Source organism: Perca flavescens, chromosome 16 (genome assembly GCF_004354835.1).
Source record: "Perca flavescens isolate YP-PL-M2 chromosome 16, PFLA_1.0, whole genome shotgun sequence".
Classification (NCBI taxonomy): Eukaryota; Metazoa; Chordata; class Actinopteri; order Perciformes; family Percidae; genus Perca; species Perca flavescens.
In genome coordinates, this window is record NC_041346.1 from 4,290,499 (window position 1) to 4,301,611 (window position 11,113).

Sequence of the window (11,113 nt, forward strand, 5' to 3'; positions counted from 1 at the left end):
GGTGATCTCTTGCTTTACTGCACAGCCTCCAACTGACAGAGACAACGTAAATGTGACGTGAGCAACATGTCTTGTAAGTCTTCTGGTAGCTGTGCCAAGAGAAATCTCAATCCTTCCCAATCTTACAGAGACGGAGAGTGTAGGTATATGTAAGGAGATGTTCATAAGCACAGGCTTATTATTGCTAACCAACATGCTAATTAACATTAGTAATTAAAACTAAACAGCTAATGTAAGTCAAAACTGCCTGCAAGCTTCTCCTGTACTATACGGTAATTCCTCTACTGTGCGACAGTAAGTCACTTGGTTATGACAGAATCGTTAGCTTATTTTTACAAAAACGTCTGCTACGGAGCTATAACGTGAGCTACAAGGTAATGGAGCCTTTTATACATTGTTGTGTTTCTTTAGAAATAAACAACAGACAAATAGAGTCTTTAAACACTTCAGATGTAAAGTTATTCGCTGTCAAGTGACGTTATGAGTCGTCAAGTGACGGAATGCTAACAGGAGGTGATCGCTTTGTAGCACCAAAATGGCGCCATCGGAGGTTCGAGTTCTGAAGCGAAGCTTACCCCCTTGAGAAAAACTACAGTACCCAAAATCCTAAGTGTAACAACGTTTCTGATTGGTCCAACTCGCTGTTACCATAGAAATGTTTACCGTACCGCGAAACCGCGAGCGGATAGAGCGACGCAAGCTTCCGCCATTGAAGTCTATGATAGTTTCTGTACGCGGTCTTCTTACCTTTCCCTTTTCGCCGTTTTCAAAATGTTTTTTTGCGCCGAATCAAATGTGTTATGCTCACTATTCATTTCATAGCTGGTTGGCTTGGTTTCAGAATTCAAACTCTTTATATAAGCAATATTCAAAATGTCAATGAAACAATTGAATGGGGAAAAACACATCTGGAACCAGAGCCGTTAAAAAAGTGGGCGGTCACTGTTGAGCTCTGTTGGGAGGGGGCAGTAAAATCTTCTTTTTTTTTAAAAAACAACAATCTAATAAAAACAAAACTCTAAAACATACCACTGGGGGTAAGTGGGTAAATAATGTATTTGTAATTTGAGTGAACTGACAAATTGACAGTTCTCTTTATTAGACCCTTGTTAGCAATAATTTTTATTATAAATACCTCTAGCTAATAAAAAAAAACTTGCTGGCGTAAACAAACCAACCAGCCCCCAAGGCTGCGGACCCGATAAGAAGGAGAAACACTAACTACTTTTAAACATTATCAAAGACAGACACATTATCTACAGGTTTTCAGATATGCACAAACATCGCTACCCCGACCTTTTCAAGAAGCTTTTTGAAGGAATGAAAGAGGGCGAGGCTGTGGTCACACGGTCCAACAAGTCCGCCACCGCTGGTAAACTCTGAAAAAAATCGTATTTTGAAAGGATCCGTGTAAACGGGAATATTAGTGGAATTTTCACATTCATTAGCCAACAGCTTAGTCGGAATATCGTCTTTTTCGTAATAAGGGCAAAAACTGCAATATTATGTGCAAGTAAATGTAGTCAGCTGGCAGCATTGATGGACCAGACACAGACAAGGAGAGCATAGATGTGGAAGACCCGCAACTGCTGACCAATTGGAGCAGATTGGGCTTTTTCAGAAGGGGGGGCTTAAAAAAACAGGCACTCACTATTATGCTAACCATTAAATTCATACTTTTTGTTCAAAAAACCTCAATAGATCTTCTTTAAGTCTGAACCCGAAGTGCTGTAAAATAGCAAAGCACAGAAATGAGTGTTGATAAATAACCCCAAATTTGTTTTTAATGAAAAAATATTTTAAAAATAGATTATTGAGACTGAGACACTGGACCCATACACCAAAGATGCATATTCTCTATGTGAGATAAGCACCAAATGATGATGTGGAGATCAGTTCGTAGCCCTGTCCGATCCACATGCTCAAATTATCCCCTTTAGACAACTTCAAAAGCTGCCCCATGAACACACTATTTTCCCCTTTTGAAGTGCATCCATCCCAGGCCTCCATCTCGGTTCTATCCACGGGGTAACTGTCACTCCAGTTGCGCAGCTCTGCGTAGAACCTGTCTCCCTCATTGCAGTTTAATGCAATCCTCACATAGACAAAATAGAAACCGTCTTCAGGAATCACAATGGCAGTTTCCTCTTTGATGTGTTGTCCACCAAAATTATCATGCCATTTCAAGTATACTCCATCAGGCTTGTTGTCCACAGGTACAGACGCTGTTGGAAGAGAGACGTACAGTAAGTCACATGTTTTATTTAAACCAATAAATTCCTCTTCTATTTTTTCTATTTGTCATCAATTTTACAATTCTCATGTTTAAATAGCTTTTTAAAAGTCACATCTTTTAAAAGTTGGAAATGTAAAAGGGACATTGTTGAAACACAGAATTCCCAATCAAAGCAACGAGTTCAAATAAAATACATTCGTTCATTATGCAACCACATGCTCAAGACTCACCTGGCCTTCATGTGCACTCCAACAAGTGCTGCAACATTGAGAAAAATGCATTCATCTAAAAATAACAAGCCTGGGTGTTTAGGAGATCAATTCTTTTTGGGCCAGCTGCAAACAATCTGGCCCATCTTGGGTTCATACCGAGATAATATCCTTCTTTTTTTTTCTTTACACTGTGTTCTAAGCTTCCCATTATGGCCTATAACATTTCAAACAACCAAATAGTACTGTCAAGATTTGGCTCGAATTCAGGAAACAGCATGGTCTACAGAGAGCTTCGATACACACGCCAGTTTTAAATAATCACTTATTCTCATTGTTCTGCTTGGAGCCCGCCTTCCGTAGTTTGTCAAACAATTGTCTTATCACACTTAATGACCTATAACAGGATGGAGTTCTTTCACCCTATGTGGCTCACTAATTTACATTATGATCAGCTAATTTAACAAGTGTAAAAAAGCATTGTATTTCTTTTATATAAACTGTTAGATGAGATTTACACCCATGGGCATTTTATTTTATTTACTTGCTTATTTTTTTATACCTTGTCATGTCCTGCATTTGATGTACTGGGTTTGCCTTGTCTGCAGAAAACTCAATAAAAAAGATTTGGGGAAAAGTGTGAAGTTGAAGAGTAGTGAAAAAAACACTTACTGAGATCAACGTGCAGTTTTTGGATGTTTGTTTGAGGATTAGCTGTGGATTGAGAAAGAGAGGAGAGAGATGTTTAAAACAATGCTTGCTTGCTAATGATATTTCAGGGAAAAGCCTGATCTGGAAGACGGAGAAAGCTGCCTGAGTTATGAACTACTGTAGGACACACAATGACATACTATAAATGGAGCTTTGGGAGTGGAGAGCAGTAATTTATAGTACTTAATCTTGTAAACTTTCACTTGTACATTGAAATCCTCCCAACTCCATAGACATTACATTAAACATGAAGGTAATGACACGGCATACCTGTAGGGCAAATGCTCTGTTGCTTTGAATAGGCTGGACTTGGCTTTACTGCGCACTAGGAATAAGGAAGAACAGATTTTCAGTTTCATCATGACTTGTAGCGCTTTACTCGGATACCTGAAATTGTAGCCATTATATGGATTATATGACAGCTTGTTGGAAACACAAAGTGAGTCCCAATGTGATCTTGTCTTTACAGTGATACCAGTGGCAAAGGGCAAGCAAAAGGGGCTGAAATGTGGACGCAACAGGTTGTGTGGGAGAAAATTGTTGCTTCACTATCAGTGAGTAAAAATATTTGGACTGAAGGGTTTGATGTTTATAATGATGCTACTGAGATATGCAGTGAATTAAAGTAGCACTAATAAAAATGTGGCCACAACCTCCTATTTGAATGTAAATCTGATATATATTATTAGAAAAATTGTCATCCTTTTTTGTGACCAAGTTTGGTTTTACATTTTTCACTCAGTATTGAGGGTAACCATATATGTAAAAAAGTATAATCATAAACATGACACAGTCCAAAATGCACACACATTGGTCTCCTTTCTCAACAAAAGTTGTAATAAATCAACATAAAATAAGATGAAGTACAAAAGTAAGGATAAAAAAAGCACACATCTTGCATTCTGACTAAATAAATATAACATTATCACAAGCTCCAAACGTTGGCATCCCTTTTAAGATCTTATGGCACAAAGTACTCAAGTTCATACATCTTAACCTGTGGCAACCCATCTCCAATAACTGCGTTTATCATTAGAGATGCAGTAAGTGCATTGCACCAGCCTTAAATCAGCCCAAAGGTTTGATCAAGTTAGGTAGTTAAGGTAGTTTAAAACTCTGCTACACCCCTCAAAGCGAGTAAAATATTCCTACTATATCCTAGGATTGCATATAAGCTGACATTGAGGTTTACATGCTCAAATCATCAATGTGCAGACCCAGCCAAAGCTCTCTGAGAAGACAAGGAAACCTTAGCCCATAACCAGCAATGGAAGAAGTATTCAGATTCTTTACTTAAGTAAAAGTACTAATACCACACTGTCAAAATACTCTGTTACAAGTAAAAGTCCTGCCTTGAAAATGTTACTTCTGTAAAAGTATGTATGTATCATCAAGAAAATGCACTTGATGTAATAAAAGTAAAAGTAATCAATGCAGAAAAATCATCACATATTAGAAACTTGGGAACGATCCAAACAGTTCTGTCAATCAACTAAGTGTTTAATCGGCCAATCATTACAGCTGGACTTGCAGGCCGTTATATTGTTGGGTAGTATAACTTGTAATAAAACACTGTATTTTATAAACTACATGTGTGGTGTGTGTACAAATTTTAACTTGTAAAGTAACTAGTAACTAAAGCTGTCAGATTTATGTAGTGGAGTAGAAGTAGAAAGTGGTATGAAAAGAAAAGACTCAAGTAAAGTACAAGTACCTCAAATTTGTACTTAAGTACAGTAGTACTTAGTCACATTCCACCACTGCCCATAACCATAAAGAAAATGTTTTGGAACTTACTTCTTGTCCGTTGGATCCAGAGTTTCCATGTTGCCATAAAACAGCACAGATGGTAAAAATGAACAGTGCCATACAGCTGAGCAGCAAGAGCAGTGTGATGAGTCTGAGACGCGTTTCCTGTTGCTTCATGTCCCGGCAGTGTTCGATGAGGATGAGCACAGACTTGTCCGAGTCCATATCTATAATTGCATCCCCACGGGCAGATTCAGTTGGCAGAGTCTGCCCAAACAGTTTCTCTTCCATGTCGGCAAGTCTGGTATCTGCAAAGTTGGCTGGTCCTCTGTTTACCAGTGATACTTGCAGTCTTTTATTAGCAGTTGGAAAGTGGGGCCGTACCCAACCGCCTACACTGAAAATCCTCAGTCTGGAATGACCTCATTTGTTCATTCATACAGATAGGAGAAAAAAAGAGAGGAGGAGCACATAACCAGAGTCCTAATTTTAGTGTTCAAAACATGTAAATAGGCTTTACTCTCATGTATTATCATTATATTCCAGTTATAGAACCATGCATCCCTTTTTCTCAAAGATAAATCCCTTGGGATCTCCTAAAAAAAGAAAAACAGAAAATCATTTAACAATATTCTATATGAAAATAGCATTATTTTCACTGTTAGTCTTGAGTAATGACAGTTTCAGAAACATGTAAAAGTTACATACAGTCACTTTAAAAAATTACTCAAACCGATTAATCAATTATCAAAATAGTTGGCGGTTAATTTAGTAGTTGACAACTAATTGATTAATCGGGCTCAAGGACACTAAGGCACTCAGGAGGGTAAAGTTTAAAAAGCCTTATATTTTTGGGCTAAATCATTAAAACAAGGCAACGCGTTTCAGCCGTGAGGCCTTCACCAAGGCAAGTATAAAATGTTTGCATTTGAACTGTATCTTATAGCCTATTGGCCAGTAGTCACATGGTCAGTAGACGAAGAGTCACATGATTGTTGTGGACAGGTGGTCACATGACAGACCATATTCAGCAGGAAATCAATCAGCAATAGTTAAACAATAAGCTCGTTCAAGATGAGACAAGTGTGCGCAGAATCGATAACCGGCGATCGCAGCCCGATGCACGCCGGTTAGATTTGTGTCCGACTTGATCTCGACTCTCTCGGCTCTGACGTCATGCACACGTGGGCAACGATGACCTCACAAGATCGAGGCGGCTGTAGGTTTGGGACGCAGGCAGCGTGGTTGCTTTCCCCGACCGCAAGACCCAGGCGGACCCAGGGGCATGCTGGGAAGTAACTAGTAACTGGCACTCAGCTGATCTAACAGCTGATTGGTTCAGAATCGACTCAACATGATGACGTTTTATACTATAAACTTTTTATAGTTTTTGAATTGGAGAGATTTGAATTGCTATTTGTCTGATTCAAAGGGGAACTATAGCATTTTTTTTTTAGCTTAATTTACCTTAACTGAACAGCTTCGGGGGTCATTGGAATGGTTATGTGACTGTTTTCGGGTTGAATGGTGGTCGTCTCGCTACCCCCTAGCGGAAAAACCACCCTTGCAACTTGTCCGTGTGTCCGTCTCTGAGCCTGAGTCAATACCGAGCTTAACACTTTCAGCCTCAGCGTCAGGAAGTACCGCGTGATATCAGGTCTCACAATGTAACAAATTGCTTTACGCCACTGCACACATACAGGAACCGGCTAGCTATAATAACAAGGTAGCGATGGAGTTTTTCACACTATCGTCATGGCTGAGCTGGCAAAAAAGAAGCAGAAAGCTAGGAAAGCGTTGTCAGAGGAACAGAGAAAGAGGAAACGGCAGACTGACCAAGTGAGGAGTCAGACACGAGTAAACATAGAAGCTGCCAAATATCTATTCTGAAGCTGTAGGGGGAGCTCTATAGAGAAACCTGCCGGCAAAAAGCGAGAAAACAGCAAAGAAATGGCCAAAACGGCATAGCGCCCCTTTAAAGGCTTATTCTGTACAGAACACATGTTGTGTGGCTGATAGTTATGTTTAGAAGTCAGAGAGACTAAATCCGTTCAGATTACAGATCATCTACAGTCTGTTGTTAACATGAGCAACAGATGTAGAGCATTTTGATAGCTACGTCATAATAAAACCATTGTGTACAAGCTGATATATGGGTCTGATAACATTTTATCAAATGAGAATCAGACCTATGAGTAGTTCTGTGACAACAAAACTTCTCTATGTCTCTCAGCATTCAGGCACGAGGCACGCACCGGCCAAAACAGCATGTCATTAATAGGATGCTGATGCTCAACAAGAAGAGGCCAATTAAGAAACTCAAAGAGTGATTAATCAATTCATCTTTGAAGCTCTAAAATGTGCGTTAATAAAACTTAAAAATAATAAAACTTTAATTTGGTTGATGTATGAATCAAGCAACTTTAAAGGGGTGATAGAATGCAAAACCGATTTTACCCTGTCATAGTTGAAGGGTATCGAGTGCTGTGGGCTGCAAGCCGTAACGGAGCTCAATCGAGCTCAGAGCAGGCCGGGGTGTGTAAAGGAAGGCAGGCCGTGCAGCGAGGCAGCAACACAGGCAGCACCGGCAGCTGAACTCCGACACACAGTCTTACCAAATTTGCAATAAGCCATAAATTTTCGTAAAACGCCCGTATTTGAGCTTTATATAGTTGATTTCTCGCTTAAAAAAGTCTCAAATAGCCCGACAAACAATGTATAACTTTGCAATGAGACCTGCTGTCGAGTCTCCCATGTGTTTCTATGTAGTTTGCTCAAACCAATCAGCGCGTAGCTCATTCTGAATATTCATGAGCATACCATATTTGGAAAAAAAGCTCTTTTTCCAAATAGAGCCATATTCACAGGGTAGTTAAGGGCCTAATAAAATAGCATTCGGGCAATTTTCAGCCCAACCAATGTTACATACCCCATTAGGAGACCTTAAGGAACAGTGTAAAATACCCTATATAATCATTCTATCACCCCTTTAAACTTTGTTTTTGTTGATGTATGAGTCAAGCAACTTTAAACTTTAATTTTGTTGATGTATGAGTCAAGCAACTTTAAACTTTAATTTTGTTGATGTATGAGTCAAGCAAGGAGACATCTTCAGGCTACAATCTTTGTTTGGTTTTAAAAAGAGATTAGATAAATGTTGTTCACATGCCTGTGAAAAGATCAGATGTATGTCTGTTAGCTCATACTGTTCTTTCAAGAAAAAAAGTACAACAAAGTAGTTGCTTACTACAAGTAAGTAAGAATAGAGAGGCAAAGTCACGCCCTTCTCCTTCCGGTCCATGGGACCTTAATTCGGAAAAAAATATATGAACGAGAGTCAATGGAGAGATACTAATTATTTTTTGATGCCGTTTGAATTGAACTAACCCTAACCCTCATTATGCAGGCCATCATATCATTGTCTCAAACAGTAGAATCCCACCAGACAAATGTCAAAATGAGGTTTGAGACACACACCAGTCATTATTAAACAATGGAACAATCATCCCTCTTCAGTTGTATTATGTCTTCCTGTGACTGCATGTCTGGCTCCGGAATCATGAGCATGTGATTGGGATAAATGCCCACTACGCATTCCTCTTCATGATTCAAAACATAATTTCACATTTGTTTGCATGCGCAATACATTATTATATTTCAGACAGTATTTCCCAGTTTGACCCTCTATGATTCAACCTTGTCAGTTAACAGTTTTTTAAGCTAGTTTTTGTAGCCCTGTAAGATGGGCCTGTTGGCTCACCTAAAATGTTTGGGTTAGTCTAATGTGGAAATAATTAACACAACAGGATTTCTGTAATTCATTTCTGTTGCTGACGACAGCCACTCCACAGGGGAAACTCTAAACCAGATGTTAATGTAGATAACACGAAAAAAAAAAGAAAACACATTTACGTTAGTCATCAAATCACGCCAGAGGTCAGACACGCGTCTCTCGATAGAAGGCCTTTCCAGTCCCTGAATATGTACTTCCTCAACTCTGATGTGTGACTTATCTCTGTCTTTTCAGTGGGGTATGAAAGTAAAGTGTTCCTGTACGTCAGACTCAAAATCCTGGTTGGATATTAGTTTCTTACTCAGGACTGTCTGCTTTTCATCTAGCACGACGCTGAACAGCTACTTCCCACAGTCTATTAGGATTTTAAATGAACTGTGCCCCCTCCCAATGCCATGCTTCCTTGCTGTGCAGCTACCTGCCTGAACTGCACTTTGTTTGGACTAAACACATGACTGCATTGCACTTGCACTTTACATACTGTGCTGCTACTCTGCACAAGCTGCTACTCTCCACTGTACTTTAATATTCTGTGCCCAAGCTCATATGTCTATATGCTGTATTTTATGTGTTTGTTTATTATATTTATTTCCTTGTTTTATACTGACACAAGCTGGGGGAACACTATTTAATTTTTTTTATGTACACATGACAATGACAATAATGTAAATCTTGAATCTATTTTATGCACTGTAAGTCATTTCTTTGAACAGCAGTTTTTGCCCTCACATTCAAATACTACACAGCATCTAGTCACCCGCAGCCCAGAATAAACCCTTGCATGTCCTTTTGTTTATAACACTGTGACGCTATGCACACAGACAACTATCGGTTTGTTGCACAGTCCACTAAAATGTAATCGAGTCAAAACAATTTGATAAACAAGACTAAAAAAGTTCAGTAGAGCCACAGAGTAAGGTGATAATTTGTTGTGAACGTGACCCTATGAGCGAGATAGCCGTTTGATTTAGTGTAAAAAATATTGATGAGTGCAGCTTTAAAGCTTTAGTGCTTAACTTTTTTTATATTAATGAACGTCCGCTGCATTCAAGCCATTGTCAAATGAGTTAATACAAAGATTTTTGAGTTTAACAGACACCATCCATCCATCTTCGTCCGCTTATCCGGTGTCGGGTCGCGGGGGGAGCAGCTCCAGCAGGGGACCCCAAACTTCCCTTTCCCGAGCAACATTAACCAGCTCCGACTGGGGATCCCGTTCCCAGGCCAGGTTGGAGATATAATCCCTCCACCTAGTCCTGGGTCTTCCCGAGGCCTCCTCCCAGCTGGACGGGCCTGAACACCTCCCTAGGGAGGCGCCCAGGGGCATCCTTACCAGATGCCCGAACCACCTCAACTGGCTCCTTTCGACGCAGGAGCAGCGGCTCACTCCGAGCTCCTCACGGATGACTGAGCTTCTCACCCTATCTCTAAGGGAGACGCCAGCCACCCTCCTGAGGAAACCCATTTCGCCGCTTGTACCCTGGATCTCGTTCTTTCGGTCATGACCCAGCCTTCATGACCATAGGTGAGGGTAGGAACGAAAACTGACCGGTAGATCGAGAGCTTTGCCTTCTGGCTCAGCTCTCTTTTCGTCACAACGGTGCGATAGATTGAATGCAATACCGCACCCGCGCTGCGCCGATTCTCCGACCAATCTCCCGCTCCATTGTCCCTCACTCCTTGAACTCCTTCACTTGGGGTAAGGACTCATTCCCTACCTGGAGAAGGCATTCCATCGGTTTCCTGCTGAGAACCATGGCCTCCGATTTAGAGGTGCTGATCCTCATCCCAACCGCTTCACACTCGGTTGCGAACCGATCCAGTGAGTGCTGAAGGTCGCAGGCCGATGATGCCATCAGGACCACATCATCTGCAAAGAGCAGCGATGAGATCCCCAGCCCACCAAACTGCAACCCTCCCCACCCCGACTACGCCTCGATATCCTGTCCATAAATATTACAAACAGGATTGGTGACAAAGCGCAGCCCTGGCGGAGGCCAACCCTCACCTGAAACGAGTCCGACTTACTACCGAGAACCCGAACACAGCTCTCACTTTGGTCATACAGAGATTGGATGGCCCTGAGTAGAGACCCCTCACCCCATACTCCCCCAGCACCTCCCACAGTATCTCCCGGGGGACCCGGTCATACGCCTTCTCCAAATCCACAAAACACATGTAGACCGGTTGGGCATACTCCCAGGCTCCCTCCAGGATCCTTGCGAGAGAAAGAGCTGGTCCGTTGTTCCACGACCAGGACGGAACCGCATTGTTCCTCCTCAACCCGAGGTTCGACTATCGGCCGAACCCTCCTTTCCAGCACCTTGGAGTAGACTTTACCAGGGAGGCTGAGAAGTGTGATACCCCTATAATTGGCACACACCCTCTGGTCCCCCTTTTAAAAGAGGAACCACC

General features: G+C 41.2%; 1 protein-coding gene across 1 annotated transcript; it reads right to left on the reverse strand.

Annotated features, from left to right (window-relative positions):
- Nucleotides 1-522: 522 nt before the first annotated feature.
- LOC114571286 (uncharacterized) lies at nt 523-5,256 on the reverse strand. Its single transcript, XM_028602169.1, has 4 exons — nt 4,954-5,256; nt 3,427-3,481; nt 3,118-3,159; nt 523-2,225 (listed from the first exon to the last, which is right to left on the reverse strand). Exons 1-4 carry the CDS (start codon nt 5,194-5,196, stop codon nt 1,858-1,860), a joined length of 708 nt encoding a protein of 235 aa, XP_028457970.1. The 5' UTR covers nt 5,197-5,256; the 3' UTR covers nt 523-1,857.
- Between the last annotated feature and the right edge of the window lie 5,857 nt (nt 5,257-11,113).

What these genes read in the sequence shown, in the direction of transcription:
- LOC114571286 (XM_028602169.1), bottom strand. Translation starts at nt 5,196, where the DNA reads ATGGAAGAGAAACTGTTTGGGCAGACTCTGCCAACTGAATCTGCCCGT. An exon ending in CTGGATCCAACGGACAAGAA is followed by an intron (nt 3,482 to 4,953) that starts GTAAGTTCCAAA and finishes CCTTATTCCTAG; the next exon opens with TGCGCAGTAAAGCCAAGTCC. An exon ending in ACAGAGCATTTGCCCTACAG is followed by an intron (nt 3,160 to 3,426) that starts GTATGCCGTGTC and finishes CTCAATCCACAG; the next exon opens with CTAATCCTCAAACAAACATC.